We start from the raw sequence: 27,901 nt of genomic DNA, 5'->3' as shown, positions 1-27,901 counted from the left end.
CTCCAAGAAAGCCTCATACTCTAGTCCGGTTATGAGTTCACCATTGTCGTTGTTAAAGAAAACGAGGCGCATGCCGTTTCAATGTGCGGAAAATGCAGGACGGTAAGAAGTAATAAGACGAAACTATATCGATAAAATATTTATAATGCTTTACGTTTCGGAGACTTCCGGGAAATATGTCATGTGACCGACCAATTTTCTGCTCTTTCAACAAAAGTATTTAATATTGTTCTAAACTCGTTTACATATAATTTTTCGTAGTTAAATAAACGTGTTCACAATAACTGATTCAAATCCTACGCTAACAATACTGGATTCATCTATTCAAATGTAAAGTATTTCTCTGTCCAACAGGGGCAAAGGGGGGAATCAGTCCACAGGTTAGCTGCACCTCACATCCATCTACATACACTTGCAAAATGTATCAGACTTTTTATCCAACCCATTCTCCCACCCTACAATCCCAACCGCTCATCTTTAAATTAGAACCTCACGTCCTGACTGACCCAAGAGCTCCTGTGTTCAATCCCACTCAACGTGGTGACTGTAATTTTCTGAAGTTTAAAACATCGAATGCAGGTAAAAGCACATGGGAAGTTTTATGATGTTTGCAAATAATAAAAATCTTTGCAAATTAGACAATATTTATTTTGATGAGGTTCACAAAAAAATTAAACACCACTCTGGATGGTAGTAAATGTGTCAAACTCAAGGCTGGCCAGTGAAAGCTCATTATATGCATGGACTTCAAATTTCAGAATAAAAAAGCCTTTAATCGTCTCATAATTAGGGAAATTTGTGATCTCCAGCAGCAGAATTGAAAGAGGCCCAAGGGGGCCTCAAAAGATAAAGTATTCTATGCACAAAAGAAATTGTCAGAAGATTGAAATTTACAACTCCACAAAAGTTTCATAAAAAGAACTGCACATAGTGCAAAATATAAAAATACAGTATAAAGAGCATATTTGATATATGTAAATGTGTGGACTCGACATAAGGTGGCTTTGCTATTTACAATAAATGAGTCCAGGTTTTTTTTCTTGCTTCAATTCCAAACTTGCTAACCATATTCAGTTTTAAAAACAGCAGTATTGCAAGCTTATTTCAAAACTAGTTATTTATCATTTTGTTTTGTATCTAATATGAGGTCAGTTTTTTGAGTTACCAGTAGTAATGCCGCCCAAGACAACCATAACTACCATTTGAGAGAAATTAAGTTGACACCCTTGTTCTACACCATTGCAAATTGCAATCCCAATAAGAAACATTTCCAAATGTTATGTTTTCCTGAAAGTGTAAATAAAAAGGGATTACAAGTCACGTTGAGTTTGCATGTTGTCCTCACTTTGTGTGGGTTTTGTTAGTGATGCTAATGAGAATAGATATGCTATTGACAAATAGAAGTCTGGAAGTTTATTTGATCATTGTAAAATATTTTTTTACACCAAAAAGGTTCCCCTACCCTTATATCGTAAAATCCCAGATACCACACCAAGCGATTTTGAGTTGATGTCTTCCATGATGCAGCGACTGACCATACTTGAAAGGAAGGTCACAAGCCAAAATGAGGAGATGGCGTGCAAGGTGATCGCTCTCGCTCGTCATGTGGAATAGAAACCCTCACTCACAACACTGTCTCTTTATTCTTTGCAAGGACAATGTTATTTTGGTTTTGAGGGAGAAATTGAGAACTCAGGAAGACTCAGGTAATCACTTAAAAGTTTCTGAAATGATTCACGTGCATTGGCTGAATTTGTGGATGATATCTCATTATAGAGCGTGGCCATGTTGAGAGTTGCGGTCATCTTGAAAGAAAATGTGAACAGCTACAGCACCAAGTGGATGACATGGAGGTGCGTTTGATCAAAACCTTTCCATATGATTCATTCAATAATTTGACCCGATTTTCAGAGCTTCCTGAATGACTATGGTTTGATCTGGGTGGGAGAGAGGATGTTCAGTAATGCAGTACAGCAGACAAACATCTCAATCACAGGTATAATCCACCTACATTTGAACTAAAGGGGCTACTAACAAGTGGAGAATACCTTCTTGCAGACAGCACCGTGGTCCGGAATTTCCATATGGACTTTGACCTTGTGATACAGACCATTAAGGAGCTGAACATTCTCGCAGGGGAATCATTTGTACAATCTACACCAACGGGGGCGCAGTTGGCACGAAATGATCCTGTGCAACTGAAGCTCTACAGCAATGGCATTGTCATGTTCAACGGACCCTTCCGCTCCTACCGGGAGAACAGTACCCAGGTTAGCTTGTTAAAACATGATAGTGATCTAATATTTGATGTTAGTCCTTATCTAGACCGGTGTTTCGTCAACCTTTATTGGGCCAAGGAACACATTTTACAACATGGTATTTTTTGGAGTGTATGTCACAAAAGGTATCAAACCGTCTTATTTTTTTTTAAATGTACAGTTCTTTCTATGTGTGCAATCTGGGTGTGAATTATTTAACAAAGAGGAAGCTATGACTCATGTAGTATTCTCTCCAGTTGTACATGTACATATCTTTATAGAGCATATATTTTATTAAATGGCTATTTTTCAGTACAAACCAATACAAGTTACTTATACAAGCCTTAAACATGGTTATATAAACCTTAAACATACGTATCTAAACCTTAAACATACATACCATTCCAAATATAACACTGAAGTAACTTATGAACGAATTCACCGTACGAACAACCATTTGGTACGTATCTCGTTCGTCTGTAATTGTATTTTCTGCCTTCAGCATCCGCTACCTTCATGAGGATAAGCGGATCAGATCATGGATGGATGGATAGATGTACTGTATTTTCCGGTGTATAAGGCGCACCCAAAAGCCTTGATTTTCTTCAAAAAATAACTTTGCACCTTATACGCAGGTGTGCCTTAAATGTGACGTAATATTGAGCCACAACAGGTCAGCAGCCAGCGACTCCATTTCGACCTGGAGAAGAAGTAGTGCATAACCTCAGCCTCTATCGAACACCTAATAATGTGGTGTGCCATACATTTGGAAAATGTTTATATACAGTAAAGTCTCGTTATATCGATATTCTCGGGAGTCGGAAAAAATATCGATATAACCGGACTATCGATATATCCGATCCTGCGGCATGTAAATTTTCTCCTTGCGTTCATAGAAATAGTATCGTAATAAGCAGTACTATCGATATATATCTAAATGCATTTCTTGATTCTGCACTATGTACAGTCTTGTTTATAGAACGGTTTTTGCACATCTACATTTGCACAGTATACAGTTGACATTTTTATTTTGTTATGCTTAGAATATCTTGTTTTCTATCCTTTCACTCCCACCCCAACCCCATCCCTCTTCAATTGCTGCTGTGGACTGCAAATTTCCCCATTGCGGGACGAATAAAGGTATTCTGATTCTGATTCTGATTCTGATATAACCGATATCGATATAACGAGACTTTACTGTATTTATATATTATATTGTCCAGTCTTATAGCCGCGCCTTATATTTGGAAAAAGTTTGAAAATACACCATTCAATCCGGTGCGCCTTATACACTGGAAAGTATGGTACCTTTTGCTTTCTAGTGAAAGAGGATTTCATTGTTGTGCCTGTCACTTTAGGTCCTCGACATAGATCGAGTATTGATTGCGCCCCCAGCAGACCCAGCTAATCACTTACATCTCTGAAAACATAAAACACTTTGGCATGTCAGTGTTTGGTTCTCCTTGCAGCAATGCATGCAGGATCTGATGGAGGGCTATTTCCCATCTGAGCTCCAAGCCAGGTTCCCAGATGGTGTGCCTTTTGAGGTGTGTTCCCATCACTCTGGGTCACTCCACATTAACACATACAGTAAATCCAACCCTCCTGTATGTTTTGTCTCACAAGGTCCATGACAGACGAGATGAGGAATTCATTCTCAAAGAACCACGCATTAAATTTCCTGGCAGAGGACAGATTATGCGAGAGAAAAGGGAGGACTTGTCCGTCAGAGTCAGCTCGCAGTTTCCTGGTTGATTCCTTTACTCGTCTCATGTCATGTGGTTCAAAGTCCTTAACTCATTCACTGCCAGACGTGGTAAAATGTGTCCGCTCCAGTGCCAGGGTTTTTGTCAATGTCACTTAAATTCCAGGACCCACAGAATATTGAGTTTTAGAACTATATAAAAATTCAATACATCGTTAGAAACCTGAGATTCTCTTCATCTGTGTAAGCTCTCAGTCGTACAGGAGTGGTCCATCGATGAAAAGGTTTCTTCAGCCGTCATCTGTACTTCTTTGAAGGTGTCGGACGTTTCGCTTCTTATCCAAGAAACTTCGTCAGCAAACTGGTAGTTTAGGCCCTAAATACATATCCCTACTGTCCAGACATGGCGGTGCCGGACTCTGTTATGTAGGTCCCTGCTCTCAGGTTAGGGGGAGCAGAGGACTACTCCCTGCAACTCCACTGATTGTTCCTATTGTTCTGTCTAACGACTGGCCTGATTGCCCCATGTATCACCTCATCAGCATTACCATTCCTATGTTGCCTATGCAGGCTATTGTATGAACGATCCAAATTGAACCTCACCCACCAAACCGGTTTAATGAAGGATTTAGTTGTTTTATGAAAATCACTTCTTTTACTCCCCTTTCAAACCATCTATGTCAGGGGTGTCAAAGTCATTTTTTGCCGCAGGCCACATTGTAGTTATGGTTTCCTCCCGAGGGCCGTTATGAATTTGGGGAACCCATTAGAATGTTTAAATCCCTTCAAATATTACATATAGAGCACACAGCAAATTAATGAATAACTCGTTTTCAAATCTGAAGTCAAGAATAATGATTTTTATTGTGGTTGACATCCAAAAATATGAAATTTTGGCTCAGATTTTAGCAATCATCATGGAATTTAACAAGTTTGATTTGCTTTGGCGGGCCGAAAAAATGATGTGGCGGGCCGGATTTGGCCCGCGGGCCTTGACTTTGACACCTGTGATCTATGTTCTTAGATTCTCTTCTTCATCAGAAAAAAAGTTAATTCCTAAATTATTTGGCTCTGGAGTTATATGAGCTTGAAATGAGGGTGGATGTCCAAAATACAATGCAATACAGTACATACATCTTGTTTAATATAGCACTTTAACTACAGCTGAAGCTGGAACAAAGTGCTAATGTGGAAAAAAGGGAAATGCTGCCCTATCGTGGAAAATAAAATACAGTGCCAAAGGCCATGGCCAGTACAGCACTTTATCGGCACCCAAGCATGAAAAATCAAAACCCGAACAAATTCGAGAATGGCGCTCTATGTTATATTTTGAATTCTTGTATAAATTTTTGAATGGCAGTGACTGAGTTAATAAACCAATCACGTGTTTGCTTGATCCGTAGCCACGGCATTAAGCACAAACCAATACTTGAACAAACATCCAAAGATTTTGGTGAAGGCGGGCCGAGTGATTGACATGAGGCATTCTGCGCGGGCAGCCTTGCAGGTTTGAACAAACTCATTCCAAGAAATTGACTGTGCTTGTCATGCAGAAGTTCCATATTCCGGCTCATCCTTTCCATAGGCCTCATGTGATGCACAAAAGAGCTGCTCAACGATCATTGTCGAGACACCAGCACTCCAAGCAATGAAAGACAGGTATTCACAAGTTTATCATTTATGGCTAGCACTTTAGGCAAACCTGTAATGTAATGCAATCTTGTACAAAAGACTTGAAAATCAATAAATAAGTGTCCTAACAAAGATAGAATGGCATTCAGTAAAGCATAGTCCTCTACATTGGTAAAAAAAAATGTATATATACAGTATACATTATGTACAGTGAGACCTCAACTTACGAACTTAATTGGTTCCCAGACAGAGTGTGTAAAGCGAAAACTGTGTATCTCCCCAAAAAAAAATTCCCATAGGAAACCATTAAAATGGGAATAATCAGTTCCCGGGTTTCCATAAAATATACTTTTCAACTAAATAAGCCTTAAAACTACACACAACATACCTTATTCTATGTATAATAAATGTGCTATTGTATTGTAACTAAAGAAATACACTGCATGGTATCATAAAGTCATTTTATTTACATTTGTGATGGTCATTTATGGCTTGATGAAATGGCGTTGGAGGTCAAAGATCAAAGGGAATTGCTGTTTGGAAAGAGAGGCGCAGTACATGAGGACTGTAATAAAGAAATAAACTGTGCTGTAAAATAAAGTTTTATTTACCTTTGTGATGGTCGTTGATGGCTTATGGAAGGAGAGTCACCTTCCATAAGGACTGTTGGTAACTTAACCTCTGGTGCTGTTCGGTCGTGTGCTTCCGCCGAAGATCACTCCGCCAGCCGTGGTGGTGTGTATTATGAAAATAGTGCTTATTATAATGTTTAATGTTCATAAATTTGATGTTTGTAAGACGAAAAGTTTGTAAGTTAAGGTGTTTGTAAGTTGAGGTATTATCAAATGGTGCCTTGAGATACAAGTGACCCAAGCGTGGAATTTTGAGATTCTAATGTGCTTGAGTTATGGGCATAGTCACCGATAATTAACTCGTATCTCAAGGCAACACTCTTTCTGCAACTACATTGCATATAGACACAGATGGCATTTATCGTACATCACTCCTTGTCAATTCTTCAAGCATGCACACAATCACCTCTGACCTCCCTTCGTCCACCCGCGACGTCATCACAGTTAAAATCAAATCAGAGGATGGCGACCACTATTATGTGCTGAAAATGTGCCTGTCCGAGACCGTGGGTCACCTGAGGCAGCACCTAGACAAACATAGGTGAGTTTACATCTTTATTTACTATGATCATCATACCAGCTCATATTTGCAGCTATTGATTCCTTTACAGGGGGCATAATCTCGCTGGCTACGACATTATCAGTGCATACCCTCAGTGTCACTACAAGGATGATTGCCAAACGCTTGGGTCATGTGGCCTTACGACCAATGTGATGCTTCTTCTGCGAGGAAAAACACAAATAAATCCTCCACCTAATTAAGACCAATATTATACGCATGACAGTCATCTGTTCAATTCCTTCTCAGTGCCTTTGTGAAAGTGAGTTTAAATGGTTGTCGATGATGAGATGGATTCAAGCTGGTACCATGAATGGGATACATTGCCAAAAATTATATATTTCTGGACAAAATTTGTGATGTTGTTCCAAGCACTGATCTTTACAAGATGCCAAGGAATGTTTCTGCCACAAAACACGCAGTGATAGCTTGTGTAGAAAATACTCAAATTCTTCCAAAATGTATTTGTTTCCCCAAAATTAAAAGGTGTAGTCTGAATGAGCACAAGGAATATGTTTGTGTTCCAATTTCCACGTGGTCAGTCACATAGCATGATTGCCAAAGTCAATTTTCAATATGTTGAAGAAAAAAGCCACAATTTTAAGATTGCAAATTGGTCATTTTGTATTAATGTGCGGGGAAGGAAAAAGACACAATAAAATAGTGTTTTCTAAAAATTTATTGTCTCAAGAGACCTGAAATATTTCAACTTCAATTAAAATGTGCTTTCTATCTTTTTGAGTTATTCCGGGTTGAGTGAACGCTGGTGCGTGTGGCTGCCGCTGCTCACCCACAGAAAAACTGATCCAGTGACTGTAAAGTAACCTTGAGAGTTTTGAAATGCGCTTATAAATGAAATGTATTATTATTATTATTATTATTATTATTATTATTATTATTATTATTATTATTATTATTATTATATTAATAAGTTGATTTAATAAAATATACTTCTGAATGCACAACGATCCCAACAAAATAAAAAAATGAAAAACAGTTCACGTTGTAATCTTTTGATTGAAAGAGTGATTATTTTTTAAGCATAAAACGTAAATTTGCATTTTATTTTTCCCAACATGTTGTTCTCATGTTCTTTGCCGAAACGGGCAGGCAAAAAAAATAAACGAGTCACTTTTTCAGGATAAGTCTGTGTAAACTCTCAGTCGTACAGGAGTGGTCCATCGATGAGAAGGTTTCTTCAGCCGTCATCTGTACAATTTTGAAGGTTTCAGACGTATCGCCTCCTATCCAAGAGGCTTCGTCAGCGAACTAAAGTCTGACTGGTTGTATCGGCCCTATTTATATATCCCTAATGTCCAGGCTTGGCGGCGCCGGACACAGCTATGATAGGTCCCTACTCTCAAGTTGGGGGGATCAGAGGACCCCTCCCTGTGGCCCCACTGATTGTTCCTACATTCCTGACTAACGACTGGCCTATTTCCCCCACTCCCACCGGTATCACATCATCAGCATTACGAATGTTGCCTAACCTGTTTTGCCTCAGCAGGCTATTGTATGAACGATCCAATTTGAACCTCACCCCACCAGACCGGTTTAAAGAAGGATTTTGTTGTTTTATAAGAATCGCTTCTTTTACCCCCCTTTCAAACCATCTATGTTCTTTCGCTAAGATTTTAACCTCATTGTCGTCAAATGAGTGGTTGCTAGCTTTTAGGTGCAAATGTACTGCCGATTGAGGCCCACTTGTATTCTCCCTGCGATGTTGATAAATTCTTTTTTTGAGAATTTGTTGAGTCTCCCCAATGTACTGCTCTTTACAATTTTCATTCTTACAATGTATGGAATAAACTACATTACTTTGTTTTTCATTTGGTAGCATGGATGCACTAATTTTTGCCTTAACGTGTTTATCGGTATGAAATAAGTTGGAATTTTATGTTGCCAAAGGACTCCTTGTAATTTTTCAGAAACTCCTGCAATGTAAGGTACTGCTACTCCTCTCCTTTTTTGTATCTTGAGAATTATTGGTTTCATTCCCTATTCTTTCTTTCTGACATTTGTTAAATGACCACTGAGGGTACCCACAGTTAGTGAGTGCTCTCCTGATATGTTTTGACTCCTTTTCTCTACCTTCAATGGTAGTTGGCATTAGTTTAGCCCTATGCTGGAGGGTTCTGATAACTCCTAGTTTGTGTTGTAAAGGGTGGTTAGAGTCAAAAAGTAAGTATTGGTCAGTGTGCGTAGCCTTCCTAAAGACTTCTGTTTTTAGCGCTCTGTCCTCTTTTATAATTACTTTACAATCCAAGAAGGCGAGTTGGTTCTCTTTAATGTCCTCGCGAGTAAATTTAATGTTGATGTCTACAGAGTTGAGGTGATCTGTGAAGGATTGAATTTCTTGTTTTTTAATTATGACAAAAGTATCGTCCACATATCTAAACCAGTATCTAGGTTTTGTCCCCGGGAAGGATGTGAGGGCCTGTTTCTCCATCTCTTCCATGTAAAGATTAGCCACTATGGGTGAAACTGGTGAGCCCATAGCACAACCATGAATTTGTTTATAACATTTTTCCCGAAATTGAAAATACGTAGTATTAAGGCAGATTTCTAATAATTGGCAGATGTGATCCGGTTTAAGTTTGGTTCTTTCATGCAGAGGAACATTCGCCAGCAGTCTCGTCCTCACCACTGAGACTGCTGCTGGGGTTGGGACAGATGTAAAGAGAGAAGTCACATCGTATGATGCCAAAGTTTCATCAGGTTCCAATATGAGGTCTTTGATCCTCTCTACAAACCCTGTGGTGTTCTCTACATGATATTCTGCGTTACCAACCAACGGAGCTCAGATAATTTTTAAATATTTGGCGACATTGTATTTAGAGGAGTCAATGCTACAAACAATGGGTCTGAGGGGGAACCCTTCTTTATGTATTTTTGGCAGGCCATAGATACATGGCGTGGCCTCTCCCGGGTATAATCTAAAATACATCTGCTTGTCTATATGTTTTCCTTTCTCTAACTTTTGGAGACAGTCGATCATTTCTTTGTTGTATCTATTGGAAGGGTCCCTTTTTAGTTGCTGGAGTGCTAGAATCACTGATTAACCTATTTATTTTGTCTTCATAATCCAATGTGTTGAGAAGCACTGTGCATCTGCCCTTGTCTGCTGGTAAAATAGTAATATTTTTGTCTTTTTGTAGAGTAGTTAAAGCCTTTCTAAATAGGGCCGATACAACCAGTCAGACTTTAGTTCGCTGACGAAGCCTCTTGGATAGGAGGCGAAACGTCCGAAACCTTCAAAATTGTACAGATGACGGCTGAAGAAACCTTCTCATCGATTTTTCAGAATAAGTTTAACAAAACGAGCACTTGTAGTATAAGTGCTCGTTTTGTACAATGTACACACTATCATGAGATCATGAAACGTGTTTATTCTGTATATCTTGTGTCGTATTTTTACATGTAATATGAATCAGTAACAAAAAACTTTAAAAGCAACAAGCCACGCCTTCAGGCTGTTTTTGAAAATTTCAGCGTTCCACCAAAAATTCCAACGTCCATGTGTTTTCGTGCGTTGTCCAATGTGCTCTTCCATACTACCATGATGTAACAAGCTCCCAACTGATTGGCTCATCACGCGGAAGTTAAAACTGTTCTACTTCAGGATTTGAGCGTAACCGGTCTTGAACAACCAGCCACAGAGGAGTTGCTCCGTCTCCCAATACATGTACAACATGTAGTTGGGAAATAAAGATTACACTTTGAACATTTGGCAGTGACTTTGTTTTCTCGAGAACCATGGACGAAGTGACTGGAGCTCAGCTCATTGCTGAGTCTCTTAAAAATCAGGTCAGTTGAAAGCAAAAACACCAGTTGGGTCATTGATGTTTGTTTAAAGCTCCGTTTTTTACTATGCGTCTCAAAGTTCACTAAACGATCAGGCTTTGAGTTCGCGGAGACTTGAAGCACGTTGTATAGGTGTATTAATATGCATTAACTACTGGGATTTTTTAAAACTTATATTTAGGCGTTATCAGTTTCCGTACGAATGTCAATGCACAGTATGTTAAGCCTTGCGTAATAAAATGAATGTCAACTAAAATAAAGCAAAAAACAGTTCTCCTGATGAAGGCACCTGACAGATACAATGGAAAGAGTGGCCTGACATGGAGAAAACACATACGCGCGCACGCGTTCTACGTTTGCAAAGTAAAGACAAACACTTTTGGTTTAACCGATGAAAAGGTTTCTTCAGCCGTCGTCTGTACTTCTTTGACTTTCTTATTTCAAAGAAGTACAGATGACAGCTGAAGAAACCTTTTCATCGATGGACCACTCCTGTACGACTGAGAGCTTACACACAATTTTGGTTGAACTTCAAATTGTGCTTATGAAATTCAAGTAGGTGTCTCAAGCAAAGAAAACAATACATTATGTGTTTGTCTACAGCCCGCTAAAACTTTGTAGTAGTTATTAACATGTAAGTAATCTAAAGATTTCTGAAAACAGTTAATCAGAAGATATATATTGTCCTTACAGCAAGTGGAATACATGTTTGGGATTGTCGGTGTTCCTGTTATTGAAGTAGCGATGGCTGCCCAGGCTGCAGGAATCAAATACATTGGCATGCGCAATGAACAAGCGGTAAGCAGCACTTGAGATGTTCTTCTCAGTTTCTATTGGTTCTTGTGTTAGATCTAATGTTATTTTTCATTAGGCCTGTTATGCTGCATCTGCTGTTGGATACCTCACCGGGAGGTAAGACATTGTGATAAAAAAAAAAAATTAAAAAAACATCTGGTCTGTCATCTTTATTCTGGATTGTTCTCTTCATTCAGGCCTGGTGCCTGCCTTGTGGTGTCTGGACCTGGTCTCATTCATGCTCTCGGCGGGATGGCCAATTCCAACATGAACTGCTGGTATGAATTTAAAAAAATGTCAATAATTCCTAAAGAATAGTGAATGGGAGCCAAACTGCCAAAAATTGGATTTACGTGTTGTAATCTTAAATAGGGGCGGCCCGGTAGTCGAGTGGTTAGCACACCGGCTTCACAGTGCAGAGGTCGCCGGTTCGCGTCCCGGTCCGGCCTCCCTGTGTGGAGTTTGCATGTTCTCCCCGGACCCGCATGGGTTTTCTCCGGGTCCTCTGGTTTCCTCCCACACTTCAAAAACATGCATGGCAGGCAGATTGACCACTCCAAATTGTCCCTAGGTGTGAGTGTGAGAGTGACTGTGACACAAAGACGTACATTGTGTGCCCTGCGATTGGCTGGCAACCAATTCAGGGTGTCCCCCGCCTCGTGCCCGAAGACAGCTGAGATAGGCTCCAGCAACCCCCGTGACCCTAATGAGGAATAAGCGGTACGGAAAATGAGATGAGATGAATCTTAAATAGGCGGCGGAATTGTGTATCTTGTGAAGTGGAATTCTGAAATGCATTTCACATCTCACACAAAGGCCGGTGGTTGTTATCGGAGGGTCTTCAGATAGAAGCCAAGAGACAGCAGGGGCCTTTCAAGAATTTCCACAGGTGATAAAAAATGTGCATGAGCAACGCCAATATGAAATGTCGATTGCCCCTCCTTGAATTCATTCCTTTTTGTTTAGGTGGAAGCATGTCGCCTCTATAGCAAGTTTTCTGCAAGGCCAAGCAGTCTTAAAGCCATCCCTTCTGTGATTGAGAAGGTAATACATCAATAGTGTGATGGAGGGCTTCCTCCCTTTATCTGAGCCTCTTAAGATGATATTGAAGAGAGTTGAGTGGAATTTTAATTAGTTTCCTAACAGTACAGTGTTTGCCCACTATTTAGGGAATAGAGACAGAGCCCTGCTGCAGTTAAAAATCTTAAACCAAGTAATGACGCTCTAAAAAAAGTAAGATTCAAATTAACAGCCGGTGACAGCCGCAACACGTGCCATCCAAAGTCACACCATTAAAAAAAAGAAAATTTCTTAATACCGTATTTTCCGTTGTATAAGGTGTAGCGGAGTATAAGGGGCACCTCCAATGAATGGTGTACGGTATTTTCAATTTGGCTTTTTTGTCTTTTCACTTTATTCTTATTTCTATTTTCCTCTCTTCACTTTTTATTTATCTAGCTATCCAGCTATCTAGCTACCTGTATCTAGCTATCCTGCTGGCTATCTAGCTAGCCAGCAAGCTGGCTATCTAGCTGGCTACCTAGCTAGATAACTATTTGCTATTTATTAGCTATCTATTAGCTATATGTTAGCTATATATATTAGCTGTCTGGCTAGATGGGTACATATTTAGCTAGCTATTTATTAGCTATATGGCTGTCTAGCTATCTAGCTAGCTATTAGATATCCATTAGTGAGCTGGCTAGATTTATCTCTATTTGAGTTTCTTCCGGGTTGCGTGAAGCTGGCACGTGTGGCTGCCGCTGCTCACCCACAGAAAAAAAATATTCTGTGACTGTAAGGTGACCTTGATTGCTTTGAAAGTGCTTATAAGTGAAATGTATTATTATATGTATTATGATTAAAAGGATTGCATATAGAGTTTGCAACCTTGGGCCAAGCACTACCTTTTTCAAACCAAAGCTCCTCACCTCACTTCCCAATAGTTTTGGACACCAAGACGCCACAAAATAGCACACAAAATGGATTGGATTGGATTTGCCTTTATTAGTCTCGCAGTGGAGAAATTTACATTTCACAGCAGCAAAGTGATAAATGGAATGAAAGTAGAAAAACAAAATACATGAGCTGCTGAAAAGGCAGCCACTCTCGCGGCGCCGTCTTGAAGTCAAATGGCACTTGATATCAAAAAGAGCAAATAGCTGTTTTTCAACAAATAACACCAATTAACACCCCACTCCGCCTCCCCATGCACACACACACACACACGCACGCACACACACACACACACACACACACACACACACACACACACACACACACACACACACACACACACACACACACACACACGCACACGCACACACACACACAAAGCAAACACTAATATAGACACATTACAATTTTTTTTGTTTTGTTTACGCAGGCTGTTCGCACAAGCATATATGGGCGTCCAGGCGCTTGTTATGTGGACATTGCAGGGGATATGGTGAATGCCAAAGTGGACCGAAGCACAGTTAGGTTTGTCATATTGATGTTATCTGTTATCTGATCCATGACAAAGCATTTAAGCATTCAACTTCATGTTTTTTTCCTGCAGATTTGTCCGCTGCTGTCCGCCTCCTCCTATTTCCTTGGCTGACCCTGCCGCAGTGTCGGAGGCCATCACTGTGTTGAAATCAGCTAAAAGGCCTTTGGCCATCATTGGCAAAGGTAGAAGAAACTACTGGTAACATAAACTACGTATGTGCATGATGTCTTGAAATATCCTCCATTTTCTGGTTGTGACCCACAGGTGCAGCCTATGGTCGAGCAGAATCCATCCTTAGGGACTTTGTAGAATTCAGCCAACTACCGTTCCTTCCGACCCCCATGGGGAAAGGAGTGCTGCCTGATGATCACCCCAAATGTGTTGCAGCTGCACGCTCACGGTAGACCACAATAATTCCTTTATTGTTATTGAAATACTGTGGCGATTAGTCATTCTTATTCATAAACTATGATTATTTTTTTTTAAATCTTCCTCTCTCAACTCAAATCAAATGGGTTGAAATAAAGAGCTCTTCTCCAGACAGACGTGGTGCTTCTTCTTGGAGCCCGACTCAATTGGATCCTCCATTTTGGTCTGCCGCCCAGATTTGACCCAAATGTGAAGATTATTCAGGTTGGTAATTTTTAAAATTTATGCGTTATGTCTATTTTGTGTGTTTTTATTGTACAATGCTTTGTCAAAATGTGGTGCTGGCTTATTAGATAATCCAAATTTTAATTCAAAGTGTATGCATTTTAGATGTGATCAAAACCACAAAAGGCCATAGGAAAATTTTAGGAATCTTTTCTGTCTGACCCATATTGCAATTAATGGCTCCATCGTTAGTATTGCTGAACGATGTTCTTTCTACAGGTTGACCTTTGCTCTGAAGAGATGGGAAACAATGTGAGGCCGGCTGTTGCTCTTCTGGGGGACATCAATGCGGTCGTCAAACAGGTGTGTAAAACTCATTTTTTGCTGATATTAGATGCCAAAAAAAGCAGCTTTTATGTTTTTTTTAAATATAATGAACCTCTCTCCTTTAGCTGTCAAAGTGTCTTATGAAAGATGGTTGGAAATATCCTTCAAACACAGAATGGTGGAGAACACTGAGGGCGAAAATGGCCAGTAATACAAAAATATCAAATGTGAGTATTGGCGATTACAAAAATGTAAAAATATGCTTGCTTTTCGCCTCATAAACAAACAGTATAAAATCATTATTTTCATCAAGTAATAATCAAATTCGAATATGGACAAAAATGTCCTCATACCGACAACAGTTTAGTGTCAGTGAACCTAACACGTCGTTTTTTTTTTTTTTTTTTTAAGGAGCTGAGCTTTGACCCCCCCCCCCCCCAAAAAAAAAAAAAAAAAAAAAAACTTTACATGGCAGATGCACTTACCACAGGTTCAGTAATTTATTTGAAGCATGTTTTACTTCACAACCTTTTTTGTCCTTCCTCTGGCCACAGGCACTCGCTCTCCAGTCAGTGATGCCAATGAGCTATTATACAGTGTTTCACCACATCTCACAGCTGCTGCCGCATGACTGCATCATTGTCAGCGAGGGCGCGAACACGATGGACATTGGACGCACCATGTTGAATAACTACTTACCCCGACAGAGGCAAGCCATCTTTCATCCAAGGGTAGCTTTGTTATGAAGTAGGGTGAAATGACTAGCGGACTTTAACTGAATCAGAATTGTTTTTATCAGGCACATATTTTACATTGTCTCATTAGTACGATAACAAAAAAAGCTCTATAACAAAATAGACAAAAAGCAATATAACAAAATATAATATATTTTTAAAAAGTGGTGATTTGAATTTGCAAGTATCATATTTCTTTCTGCAATAACATAGTTAAAAGTTCGGATCAAAAGTGTTAGTCCAAATTAATTTAGTCTGTCGCGGTTATTCCTTATGGCCTTTAGGTTGGATGCGGGTACGTTTGGAACAATGGGGGTCGGCCCTGGTTTTGCTATCGCTGCCGCTGCTGTGGAGAGGAATATTGGACGAAGGATTGTCTGTGTGGAAGGCGACAGTGCCTTTGGCTTTTCTGGCATGGAGGTAGAAACCATGTGCAGGTAAGTAAAATTCACTTACTTTCTCATGATATGCATTTTCTCTAGCAATTGTATGCGGATCTATTTTTATTTTTATTATTATGATGCAAACCTCTTTTTTTTTACCAGATATTCCCTACCGATAATTGTGATTGTTGTGAACAACAATGGTATATACAGTGGAGTGGACCCTGAGACATGGAAAGAAATGGCTAAAATGGGGGATTTGACTCGAATGTGAGACAATACTGAGATTGTCTAAATTATGCTACATCAAATGCAGTCTGCTATGACGCGTGTTTTTTATTTATTTAGTAGAAATACTGTTCCTTGCCTGTGCAGAGCTCCCCCTGTGACCCTCCTGCCTGACGCGCGCTACGATCAAGTGATGACAGCATTTGGTGGCCGTGGTTTCCTGGTGAGGACGGTGGAGGAGCTGTGTAATGCTTTGCAGCTCAGCTTGAGTGATCGGGAGAGGCCAAGTCTTCTCAACGTGCTCATCGACCCTTCTTCAGACAGAAAGCAACAGGTACACATGATTCTGACAAGGGGAATATTAAATATGATCTAAACTTTAAATAACCACATTATGAATTACAGCAATATTTGAAGGAGATTAAACCACCTGACCACGCACAGACCTAAACATTTTGAATCCTACACAGAGCAGAGAGAATTGTCGTCTACATTGCCATTCCACATAGATCCTTTAGGAGGAAGCATTTCACTTTCTTTGGCCCATCCCAATCACTGCACACAAACAGCAAACATTGCTAAGTTGTTAATTTATGTTGACATTTTTGACACATCAAGTGCTTCTACCATTACAATTCATTTAATGTAGCCATAGAGGGACTGAAGTTGCATTGGTGTGGTAAGTATTACGAACAGTGTTGTTTTAAACTACAGGATTCCAATTTCACTGACTTTTCCAATAACTAGTATTTCTTGATGTCAAATAATTTGTTCGGCTATCTATGCCAACAATCATAGGGAGAGGCAAAGCACTGAAAGGCTAATCCACGACATGGTAGAAGGTACAGCAAACCTGTGTATCCATCTGTTGCCATTCATACAACAAAATAATAAGCTTTGTGTTCAAATAAACTTTCCGCATGGAAATTGCAAAATATGAGTTAATTGTGCATACAAAAAAGTGCAATATCTCATTGGTTGGGAAACTGTTCGTAAACCAGAACAGAACAAACACAAAACCACTTAGAATGAAAATCGTGACATCTAGGGTGAGGTTAATACCGTACTTTTGAAGTAGGACACAACAGGACGAAAGAATCTGATTGGCTGTGGCCTGAACATCAGAACAGGTTGAACAAATGGCGAAGGACCAGGAAATATCATCAACAAGAGCTGCAATGCTGAAACTGGTTGGAATTAAAATCAGCGGCATTCCATTTGGTGATTATTAAAGGCCAATAAGCGACTCTGTGTTTATTTGACTGCAATGTGTCCCTGAGTGCTAATCCTTCCACTCCACAGGTGCACTGTGAGCTTCTCCTTTCCACTCACAATCCCTCAACCTCACATCAACTTGACCCCTCTATTTCTGGTCCCTTATAATTAGAAAGTGAGGCCCTCTGTGTTTATGTTGAATGTATCCACGCAACCCCCTGTGCATGGTAGCATGGATACATTCAGGTGATGGAGGGTTCCATTGCGGCACGAAGCACCCTCGTGATTGACAACGGATACCTGGTTGTCAGTCGATTAGTCAAAATGTCATCCAAGAGCAAATACTTACAAATGTTATCAATGATTAAGGAAAAAAATACTTATATAGTTTTTTTTCTTCATTTCCAGGAGTTCCCGTGGCTGACCCGTTCCAATTTATAGAAGGAAAGTGAATCTTTTTTGGAATGACAACCTCAACACATGATTGTTTCTTAATGACTGAAGTTTTTCTTCAACAAATTATATATTTTTTTATGAAGGTTGGGGAGATTTTCAAGAACTGCCAAGCATCATTTGCTAATATTTGAAGCCTGCTGAATGCTCAATGTATATTATATTTTCGAGTGTATAATGCGCATTGAGTTTAAGGTGAACCCCCACCAGGCACACCTTCAATGAATGAAACAAGTTTTCCCAAATATAATATGTAAACATATAAACATTTCCCAAATATAAGGCACACCACATTATAAGGCGCAACAGTAGGGGTTGGGGTTACACGCCACTTCTTCTACAGGGGGAAATGGAATTGGTGGCTGCTGACAGTAGTTGCGAGACCCGCTGTGGCTCAATATTACTTCACATATAAGGCACACCTGCGTATAAGGTGCAGGGTCATCTTTTGAAGAAATTGAAGGCTTTTGTGTGCGCCTTATGCAGCAGAACATATTTTCAATGATTGACCATTGGTGTGCAGTGATGCATTTATTTAGAATGAGAGTGTGCATCAGAATATAATGTTGTCAATACATATGTAAATTAATTAATATATACTGTATATATACTGTGCAGTGCTTAACAAATATTAGAATGTACCATCGACCATTGTAAAATGCAAACTCTCCTAAGTTTTAGTCATTATTTTGATCAGGAATGAGGAATTTAAAATGGACTTCACTTCTTCTTACCCAAAATTTGAAACTGCTCTCCAGGCCTACCTAAAATAAGAAATGTATCCATTCATTCTCTTCTTCAAGCCCTTTGTGCAGCAGCTAAAGCCCAGACTTCCTTCTCCCTAGTCACTTTGTCCTGCCTCAGTGCAGACCCTAAGGTGATCCACCTGTCAATCGCCAACTGACTTTTCCCTCACTCACGAACAAGACCCCAATAGACTTGAACTCCTCCACTTGGGACAGATCTTATTCCCAACTTGGAATGTGCATTGCAACCTTTTCCCACTGAGTACAATGTTCTTAGATTTGGAAACGCTGATTTAACCGTTTCAGACTTGCCTGCCAATGAGAGTTGAAGATCATGGCTTGAAAAAAAAACAAACACCACCACACTACCCACAAAAAGAAGAGACCTAATACCATGGCCACCACACCGGACCCCCTCAACACATTGCCTGCGCTGAGAAATTCTGTCCATTAAGATTATGAACAAAATGAGTGACTAAGAATACAATACATACTGATTTATATAGCGCTTTAACAACAGCTGAAGCTGTAACAAAGCACTTAACATGGACAGCTATCATATACATGAAATAAAGCAGTCACAAAGATAGTAGAAAGCACCATGGAGTGAAATCAAGGGATGATTTGGCTGAGTCCAATCCTCACTTCAATGAAATCGGTGGAGTCAATCATGAATCAAGCATAACTTTCAACCAATAAAACTATATTTTCTCCAATTTTATAATCATTCTCCAATTCTCTGAATAATTTCCCCGGTTACTGACGGACTGTCAAGGCGTGCAAAGCCTTTTCTGCTGGCCTAAAAATATCAGAATCACGGACTGATGTTAATTATATTTTGTCCATGAATTCTTATTAAATAATTCCAAATATTCTTTCAGCTGCCTTTCATTACTTTTCCCCTGTTGTGCTGTTTACAGACGCGTGTTTTCGTATTTAAGCATTTAACCAATCACCTTTCAGCCCTCATTTGTTACCAGGGTCAGAAATCTACCTGGACGCCTTCACAATCAGTTCTGCGGGCCCTGGAGCATAAAATGTGTCAATCAATCGTTGTTCTCACCAATCAGATTTCGAGTTGGCAACCCAAAAGGGGTACCAATGCCCTCTTGAAGGCGCTGGTAAACGGCAGAGTTTTTGCAAACTGTGATTGGCTAGTCACTCGTCAATCATAGTTTGCGAAAACTGCTCTGATCACAAGCTGCAAGTGACAAGAGCAGACTTTCCAATGCTCACACACTGTATCGGTAGCGAGCTGCATAAGCAAGCATATTGTGTTTATTTAATCGCAATTTGGCAACCCACAATGACAGAAAGGGAAGAAATGGACTTGTTGGAGATTAACTGTTAAAGCCATTTTCAAGACGGATTTTTCAAGAAAAAATGGACATACTAATTAAGAAACGTCGGTCAGTTATTTCTAGGCTAATGCTACCCTTTAGTAGATTTATAATAAATCACACCACACTTTTTTCAGTCGGGATTCATTCAGACATAGAACTAATGAAGGCCTAGTGATGAAATCCATGGCCCGCCACTGTGTATTCCAAAACTTAGATTGGAGTAGGGAGCATTTGTTAAGCCTTGTATGTCATAACATGTGCCCATATTTTAACAATTCCAATGTATTACCTTGTCTAAAATTCTTCCCTTCATTTATACTGATAAAGGTGGTGCCTTATGCTCACAGAAAAAAAAGTCATTTAAAGATGCACATTCATTCTAATGCAAAATGTGTGTGTGTGTTGTTTAAGATATTGTCGTGATGTGAAATGAATGGGTTATTGTAAATCTACATTACCTTCATTTGTATTGGAATATCTTATGTGTTTTTCATTGTATGATTTGTATGAATACAAACAGTCAGGGTTCGTTCCCCCCTTGTGAGGGGGGGGGGGGGGGGGGGGTGGAAACAACAAAGGCACCCCCAGCAGTAGTAGAGATCTAATCCTGGCACCCATAAGCAGCTGGCAGGCTGCCCTCTGTAATTTTAGCGCACACGGATGCAGAGGAAAGGTTTAATGGGCATTGGTGGACATGCCCCTCTCGCGAGGGCGTAAAGACGCCAGAGCGAAGAGGAGAGAAAGGATGGGGAGGTAAGACGCAGACAGGAAGGCTGAGAGTCAAGAGAGGGCTGCTTTTTTTTGCTTCACGAACCAACTATGAGGAGTAGAATAAGTCCTCGATTACATGGAGTCTACCTGACGCTGTGCTTTTGCTATGGCCTGGTGCACTCGACTTTCCTGGACAGCTTTAGTTCATTCCCAGCAGGTAACCCCGAGGTCATGATATGCTCGTTTCTTTGGATGTGCATGAACGGATGTTGAAAGTGTCCTGGTAGCATCAGTATGAAGAAAAACTGTGCCATTGTAGGAAGTCTAATTGAACTTTGTACTGTATAATAATGAGGCTCATCTTTGATTGACAGCACAGACATTCACATAACATTTCTAGGGAGGTTTATTTTGCAGTGATTTTAATTTGCTTTGTACATTTACTTAATTGTGTCATTTTATCTGGGAAGGACAATACTGTATTAGACACGGCTCTCAGTAAAACGTGGATCTGAAAACGATACATGGAGAATTCAGTCATCGGTGTCAATCAAAACTGAGCATTATTATAATTGAGTTGTATGTATGCATGTTTTGGATCTTTATTCAATGTTTGTGTTTCCGTGTACATAGTCAAATGGTGTTGTGAACTACTCTTGATGTCATGTGGTTGTTGCCCACGAGGTGGACTGGAAATGCCTCTATAAATAGCGAATGTAGCGGTACCTCATGTCTGCACAAGTGACTGTTGGACGGGTGTCACCATTTGATAGTTTCCACCTGTTTCCTGCATGTTAAGTGTTTGTGCTTAACCTTCTTTCGGGATTGCACGTTTGCCGCCAGATGTTTCCCCACGCGTGAATCCACTCACATATATTGTTGTGGCCTCTCCTCACAATCTTCCTTCTTGACACCTTGCACAGTGCTCACGCCCCAGGAGCAGCAGAGGAGGTTGAACGCATGCTGTTTAGTGAGTCCACCTCCACCTCCTCTTTTCCCTCCACCCCCTTCAATCTGGCGCCGCCACATTCATGTGAGTCCAAGTCATGTGACACGCCGTCCTTTTGAGGAATATCCGACATGTGTCAATGTTGTCGTGTCCTTGGAATAGGTCCAACTGGTGTCACACACTCGGTCTCTTTTAACCTCCAAATAACAGAGATACTGTACACGCATACTTAAAATAGACGAGATGTTGTGGTATGCTTTGGATCATGATTTTGTGAGAATCAGTCAAAGATTATTTGAGAGATTTTGTTATTGTCTTCCATTAGGATAGTGATTCCGATTCCTCATCTGAAAGTAAAGATTCCTACTGTGCCCGTTGTCCCCCCGGACCCACTGGCCCCCCAGGACCTCAGGTAAGAGCTTACAAAATGTTGAATTGTCTTTGTCTACATGTTTCGTTAGAACCTGACATATATTATGTATCATATTTTACGGTTTATAAGGCACACCCAAAAGCCTTGATTTTTCTTCCCAAGATGACTCTGCGCCTAATACGCAGGTGCGCCTTATATGTGAAGTACTATTAAGCCACAACAGATACTACCAGCAGCCATCAACTCCATTTCCCCCTGTTGAAGAAGTCGTGCATAACCCCAGCCTCCACTGCAGCGCCTTATAATGTGGTGTGCCAAAAACCTTTATATATATTTATATATTCTATTTGGAAAACTTTCTTCATTCATTGAAGGTGCGCCTTATAGTCCGGTGTGCCTTATGTATGGAACAGGTTTGAAAATACACCATTCATTGGGGGTGCGCCTTATACTCTGGTGCGCCATATACAACGGAAAAATGATTTTACTGACACTTGGAACATTTAAAGTACACAATTTTTTTTGTATTCTAAGAGCTTTTAGCCAGCCTACTGCTTATTGTCACGTTTTTCTGGCACGGTTCACACAGGCTTTGGGCTCGTATTTTCCAACCTGCTTTCGATCCCTCCTAATTCCAACAAACTTGATTCAAACGATCAGCCCATCAGGAAGTTCTATAAAAGCCCGAAATGATCATGATTAATAGAATCAGGTTTATTGGAGCATGGAGAGCTCCAAATTAGGCAAGGTATGGCTCTCAAGGAATCGGAATTCCCTACCCCTGTTCTAAAACAATATTACATTATTTGTTGTGAAAGCACAATATAAATCAGGTTGTGTTGTATTGTTTTTGTAGTGAATACATTGTTTTTGGACTAATTCATTGTCGCTGGAGAATTTCACGCGTACACCTGAGTGAAGCATCGATGAAGAATTTAGACATAAAAATTAGGCAATCTTGATTTTCATGCAGCTGACATGTTTGGGAATGTGTCAGATCGCACAGCGCAATGCTGGGCTTTATGATGATGATCAAGATGATAATGATGATCATCATCATCTTGAAATTAAAAAAAAATAATCCCACGAAATGTCTGTAAATGCCTACTTTACACTGGTGGGGTGCGCATCTCCTGTATGGATTCCAGCCAGTCAACTCTGATTACGCCACGTAAACCACGCATGCGTCTATGATGCGCTAGATTTAAAGGGAATGAGAGGTACTGCTCCCATTGGCCAAGAAGCAAGTCTCCAAAAAGATCAAAGCAAAAGAAAACATCCCCTATGCACACAGTTAGACTGCACTTAACTCGAGACATGTGCGAGGAAAGAAAATAATGTTTCAAAAGAAAGGGTTGACGGATGTTCTTCTATGATCTAGGGATTTGTTGTTGTTTTTTTTGTTTTAAAATTTGGTTGGGTCATTATTAACGAAGCAAGAATCAAAAGTAAAAACAAATAGATTAATTAATCTTTGGGAAGGCAAAAAATGTAACTGCCTGACCCTAAAGGGCAGAGAGAAAAAGCCAAGAGAGGAGAGAGAAAAAAAGTGGGCGGGGCTTGTTGGGAGAGCTTTTATAAAGACTGACGGACAGAATGTGATATGATGACAAGAAGTCCTAGTAAATAAAACGATGTGTAAGGAAATAGAAAATATGTTTAAAATGTGTTTGTATTGCCCTAACAAAATTCACCTGAGATTTTTTTCAATCATGCCCAATAGATTTAAAAGAAGATGCAGAACTAAACAGTTGACATGTGACTGAGGTCTTCAATTTGAGAAAATCCTGGAGAGGAGACAGGCGGCGGACTCTCATGCATGGAACACAGCAGCCCATTAACACTCTGCATTTAGCCACAGACATAAATAGCCTTTTTCCACTGGTTGGATGGCAGCGTGCCCCATGTCATTTTTTTAAACTTGATGAAGAGTTGTCTGCCTGGAAAGGCACACTGTCTTGCGTACATTCCGGGGATTACCAATCTAAGGCTGTTTGCAGTTGTTGATTGCAGTTTATTAAGACATTCAGGCAGATTTTTCTCTCCTATTCTCCTGATATGAATAATTTATGATAAAATGTTTTGCTGTGCCCGACCACATTGGGCTGCCTTAGCAGCATAAGACCACATTGTCAACCGCCATGTAATTGCCAACTTGGAGTACCTTTTTTAGAATTTAGAATAATAACCTGGCAAACTCAATGGGCAGAGAATGAGACTCTTAATTGCATGGTTGCGGATTCAAGCCCATGTTGGGCGCATGCACTTTATGAAACTTTGTTGGGTACAATAGACGACCAGGACATTTTCCACCACTACGTTTTGGTGGACAGAACACCACCTTACTCAAAATTTAAGCACCCTGATTGTGGAATCGCCACAGTGGATTAGAATTAAAAAGAACAGCCTGCCTATTTTAGTCGGTAGAGCATGAGGCTCTTAATCTCAGGGTCGTGGGTTTGAGCCCCACGATGGGCGCATACGGACAGTTAGGATGGCGAAAAATATTATTGGCACCGCCCTACCCACTCTCGAGGACTTGCACACTGCAAGACTCCAAACTAGGGTGCGGAAAATCATACTGGACCCTCCGCACCCTGCCCACCACCTTTTCCAGCTACTCCCCTCAGGCAGGCGCTACCGATCCATGCGCACCAAATCCAGCAGACATTTAAACAGCTTCTTCCCCCAAGCCATTAACTCTGAACAGTAGCCGAAATGGAATTGTATAGTGCCTCTTTGCAAATTTTTTGCTGATGATACTAGTGCAGCGTGTTCGACCAGGAAACAAATTCCTTGTGTGTTCTACATACTTGTCAATAAAGATGATTCACCATTGTAAAGATGATTCACCATTGTCGATTGTTTGACATAACACACAAACTCAAACAATTCTGCACTCGATTATGGAATCGCCATCGTTGACAATCACTCCTGGAATCTCAGGAAACAGCCTGGCTAGCTCAGTCAGTGGACCATGAGACTCTTAATCTCAGGGTCGTGGGTGCAAGCCCCACGTTGGGCGCATACTCTTTAAAAAACTTTCTTGGAAAAGTGACACGACCAGGATAATCTCCACCAATATCTGTTGGTGGACAGAACACCAACGCACTCAGATTTTCAGCACCGGAACCGAGGAATCGTCATCGTTGACAATCACTCCTGGAAATTCACAAAAAGCCCGGCTAGCTCAGTCGGCAGAGCATGAGACTCTTAATCTCAGGGTCGTGGGTTTGAGCCCCACGTTCGGCGCATACTCTTTATGAAACTTTCTTGGAAAAGTAAAACGACCAGGATAATCTCCACCAATATCTGTTGGTGGACAGAACACCAACACACTTGAACTTTCTGCACCCGACCCGTGGAATCGTCACCGTGGACAATCACTCCTGGAATTTCAGAAAACAGCCCGGCTCGCTCAGTCGGAAAAGCATGAGACTCTTAATCTCAGAGTGGTTGGTTCGGGCCCCACGTTGGACATGTACTCTTCACAAAGCTTTGTTAGACAAGCGAGATGACCAGGACCACTGTTGATTGATAGAACACCAACGCACTCAGATTTTCAGCACCGGAACCGAGGAATCGTCATCGTTGACAATCACTCCTGGAAGGTCACAAGAAACCCGGCTAGCTCAGTCGGCAGAGCATGAGACTCTTAATCTCAGGGTCGTGGGTTCGAGCCCCACGTTGGGCGCATACTCTTTATGGAAGTTTCTTGGAAAAGTAAGACGACCAGGATAATCTCCACCAATATCTGTTGGTGGAGAGAACACCAACACACTCGAACTTTCTGCACCCCACCCGTGGAATCGTCACCGTGGACAATCACTCCTGGAATTTCAGATATCACCCCGGCTAGCTCAGTCGGAAGAGCATGCAACTCTTAATCTCAGGGTGGTGGGTTCGAGCCCCACGTTGGACATGTACTCTTCACAAAGCTTTGTTAGACAAGCGAGATGACCAGGCCCCCTGTTGATTGACAGAACACCAACGCACTCAGATTTTCAGCACCGGAACCGAGGAATCGTCATCGTTGACAATCACTCCTAGAAATTCACAAAAAGCTCGGCTAGCTCAGTCGGAAGAGCATGAGACTCTTAATCTCAGGGTCGTGGGTGCAAGCCCCACGTTGGGCGCATACTCTTTAAAAAAACTTTCTTGGAAAAGTGACACGACCAGGATAATCTCCACCAATATCTGTTGGTGGACAAAACACCAACACACTCAAACTTTCTGCACCCGAACCGTGGAATCATCATCGTTGACAATCACTCCTGGAATTTCAGAAAACAGCCCGGCTAGCTCAGTCGGAAGAGCATGAGACTCTTAATCTTAGGGTCGTGGGTTCGAGCCCCACGTTTGGCGCATACTCTTCACAAAACTTTCTTGGAAAAGTGAGACGACCAGGATAATCTCCACCAATATCTGTTGGTGGACAGAACACCAACACACTCAAACTTTCTGCACCCGAACCGTGGAATCGTCATCGTTGACAAACACTCCTGGAATTTCAGAAAACACCCCGGCAAGCTCAGTCGGAAGAGCATGCGACTCTTAAAATCAGGGTGCTGGGTTTGAGCCCCATGTTGGACATGTGCTCTTCACAAAGCATTGTTAGACAAGCGAGATGACCAGGACCACTGTTGATTAACAGAACACCAACGCACTCAGATTTTCAGCACCGGAACCGAGGAATCGTCATCGTTGACAATCACTTCTGGATATTCCCAAAAAGCCCGGCTAGCTCAGTCGGCAGAGCATGAGACTCTTAATCTCAGGGTCGTGGGTTCGAGTCCCACGTTGGGCGCATACTCTTTATGAAACTTTCTTGGAAAAGTAAGACGACCAGGATAATCTCCACCAATATCTGTTGGTGGACAGAACACCAACACACTCGAACTTTCTGCACCCAAACCGTGGAATCGTCACCGTTGACAATCACTACTGGAATTTCAGAAAACACCCAGGCTAGCTCAGTCGGAAGAGCATGCGACTCTTAATCTCAGGGTGGTGGGTTCGAGCCCCACGTTGGACATGTACTCTTCACAAAGCTTTGTTAGACAAGCGAGATGACCAGGCCCACTGTTGATTGACTGAACACCAACGCACTCAGATTTTCAGCACGGGAACCGAGGAATCGTCATCGTTGACAATCACTCCTGCAAATTCACAAAAAGCCCAGCTAGCTCAGTCGGAAGAGCATGAGACTCTTAATCTCAGGGTCGTGGGTTCGAGCCCCACGTTTGATATGTACTCTTTACAAAACTTTCTTGGAAAAGTGAGACGACCAGGATAATCTCCACCAATATATGTTGGTGACCACAAAACACTCCAAAAAATTTGCTCCCATATTATAGAATCGCCATAGTTGAAAATCACTCCTGGAATTTCAGAAAACAGCCCGGCTAGCTCAATCGGAAAAGAATGAGACTCTTAACCTCAGGATTGTGGGTTCGAGCCCCACGTTGGGTTCATACTCTTTACAGAACGTTCTTTGAAGTTGGGCGCATGGTCTTTAAAAAACTTTCTTGGAAAAGTGAGAAAACCAGGATAATCTCCACCAGTATCTGTTGGTGGACGAAACACCAACACACTCAAACTTTCTGCACCCAAACCGTGGAATCGTCATCGTTGACAATCACACCTGGAATTTCAGAAAAGAGCCTGGCTAGCTCAGTCGGAAAAGCATGAGACTCTTAAACTCAAAGTGGAGGGTTCGAGCCCCACATTTGACATATACTCTTCACAAAACTTTGTTAGACAAGCGAGATGACCAGGACCATTCTCACCACTGTTGATTGACAGAGCACCAACACACACAGATTTTCAACACCGGAACCGAGGAATCGTCATCGTTGACAATCACTCGTGGAAATTCATAAAAAGCCCTGCTAGCTCAGTTGGAAGACCATGAGACTCTTAATCTCAGGGTCGTGGGTGCAAGCCCCACGTTGGGCGCATACTCTTTA

The 27,901-nt window shown here is 41.0% G+C and overlaps 3 protein-coding genes and 8 non-coding genes across 15 annotated transcripts in view; all 11 read left to right on the top strand.

The window, feature by feature from the left end:
- The first annotated feature begins 31 nt into the window (after positions 1-31).
- ubxn11 (UBX domain protein 11) lies at positions 32-7,626 on the top strand. Its single transcript, XM_088998501.1, has 14 exons — positions 32-102; positions 355-380; positions 487-579; positions 1,484-1,584; positions 1,655-1,706; positions 1,777-1,853; positions 1,912-1,996; positions 2,059-2,270; positions 3,728-3,805; positions 3,885-4,008; positions 5,367-5,470; positions 5,549-5,622; positions 6,619-6,768; positions 6,839-7,626. Exons 1-14 carry the CDS (start codon positions 32-34, stop codon positions 6,987-6,989), a joined length of 1,398 nt encoding a protein of 465 aa, XP_088854627.1. The 3' UTR covers positions 6,990-7,626.
- A 2,785-nt stretch (positions 7,627-10,411) lies between these two features.
- hacl1 (2-hydroxyacyl-CoA lyase 1) lies at positions 10,412-19,431 on the top strand. Of its 2 annotated transcripts, none has more exons than XM_088998859.1 (17): positions 10,412-10,593; positions 11,284-11,388; positions 11,462-11,502; positions 11,583-11,663; positions 12,202-12,274; positions 12,352-12,429; positions 13,772-13,866; positions 13,946-14,058; positions 14,141-14,276; positions 14,404-14,509; positions 14,750-14,833; positions 14,923-15,024; positions 15,352-15,506; positions 15,816-15,968; positions 16,077-16,184; positions 16,290-16,476; positions 17,766-19,431. In XM_088998859.1, the coding sequence occupies exons 1-17, from the start codon at positions 10,543-10,545 to the stop codon at positions 17,796-17,798; spliced, it is 1,701 nt and encodes a 566-aa protein (XP_088854985.1). In that variant the 5' UTR covers positions 10,412-10,542; the 3' UTR covers positions 17,799-19,431. The 2 variants fall into 2 exon arrangements, with proteins under 2 accessions (XP_088854985.1, XP_088854984.1); XM_088998858.1 differs by having other exon boundaries at positions 16,266-16,476.
- Positions 19,432-20,459: 1,028 nt separating this feature from the next.
- Positions 20,460-27,901, top strand: part of colq (collagen like tail subunit of asymmetric acetylcholinesterase) — a 41,165-nt gene continuing 33,723 nt past the window's right edge. For 2 of the 4 annotated variants that reach the window (XM_088998862.1, XM_088998860.1), the window contains exons 1-3: positions 20,462-20,827; positions 21,534-21,643; positions 21,885-21,971. In XM_088998862.1, the coding sequence (XP_088854988.1) occupies positions 20,719-20,827; positions 21,534-21,643; positions 21,885-21,971 (306 nt within the window). In that variant the 5' untranslated portion in view covers positions 20,462-20,718. Of the gene's footprint in view, positions 20,828-21,533; positions 21,644-21,884; positions 21,972-27,901 lie in introns of all 4 variants that reach the window. The other 2 variants (XM_088998861.1, XM_088998863.1) reach the window with 2 other exon arrangements.
- On the top strand, positions 25,112-25,184 carry trnak-cuu (transfer RNA lysine (anticodon CUU)). The gene has a single exon. It is a non-coding gene; the product is annotated as a tRNA-Lys (tRNA).
- On the top strand, positions 25,554-25,626 carry trnak-cuu (transfer RNA lysine (anticodon CUU)). The gene has a single exon. It is a non-coding gene; the product is annotated as a tRNA-Lys (tRNA).
- Positions 25,996-26,068, top strand: trnak-cuu (transfer RNA lysine (anticodon CUU)). The gene has a single exon. It is a non-coding gene; the product is annotated as a tRNA-Lys (tRNA).
- On the top strand, positions 26,225-26,297 carry trnak-cuu (transfer RNA lysine (anticodon CUU)). Its single transcript has one exon. It is a non-coding gene; the product is annotated as a tRNA-Lys (tRNA).
- Positions 26,667-26,739, top strand: trnak-cuu (transfer RNA lysine (anticodon CUU)). Its single transcript has one exon. It is a non-coding gene; the product is annotated as a tRNA-Lys (tRNA).
- Positions 26,894-26,967, top strand: trnak-cuu (transfer RNA lysine (anticodon CUU)). The gene has a single exon. It is a non-coding gene; the product is annotated as a tRNA-Lys (tRNA).
- On the top strand, positions 27,109-27,181 carry trnak-cuu (transfer RNA lysine (anticodon CUU)). Its single transcript has one exon. It is a non-coding gene; the product is annotated as a tRNA-Lys (tRNA).
- Positions 27,818-27,890, top strand: trnak-cuu (transfer RNA lysine (anticodon CUU)). Its single transcript has one exon. It is a non-coding gene; the product is annotated as a tRNA-Lys (tRNA).

This window comes from Hippocampus bargibanti, linkage group LG06 (genome assembly GCF_051943395.1).
Source record: "Hippocampus bargibanti isolate YZ-2025 linkage group LG06, ASM5194339v1, whole genome shotgun sequence".
In the NCBI taxonomy this organism is placed as follows: domain Eukaryota; kingdom Metazoa; phylum Chordata; class Actinopteri; order Syngnathiformes; family Syngnathidae; genus Hippocampus; species Hippocampus bargibanti.
Note: the sequence above shows the minus strand (reverse complement) of the source record. Positions and strands in the feature narration are given on the sequence as shown.

Bases quoted from the DNA above. Each gene is read 5' to 3' on its own strand.
- ubxn11 (XM_088998501.1), top strand. From the start codon at position 32: ATGAGTTCACCATTGTCGTTGTTAAAGAAAACGAGGCGCATGCCGTTT. The intron at 103-354 runs GTAAGAAGTAAT...TCTGTCCAACAG, and splicing joins TGTGCGGAAAATGCAGGACG to GGGCAAAGGGGGGAATCAGT. The intron at 5,623-6,618 runs GTATTCACAAGT...CAATTCTTCAAG, and splicing joins CTCCAAGCAATGAAAGACAG to CATGCACACAATCACCTCTG.
- hacl1 (XM_088998858.1), top strand. From the start codon at position 10,543: ATGGACGAAGTGACTGGAGCTCAGCTCATTGCTGAGTCTCTTAAAAAT. The intron at 14,059-14,140 runs GTAGAAGAAACT...TGTGACCCACAG, and splicing joins TTTGGCCATCATTGGCAAAG to GTGCAGCCTATGGTCGAGCA. The intron at 15,507-15,815 runs GCAAGCCATCTT...TATGGCCTTTAG, and splicing joins AACTACTTACCCCGACAGAG to GTTGGATGCGGGTACGTTTG.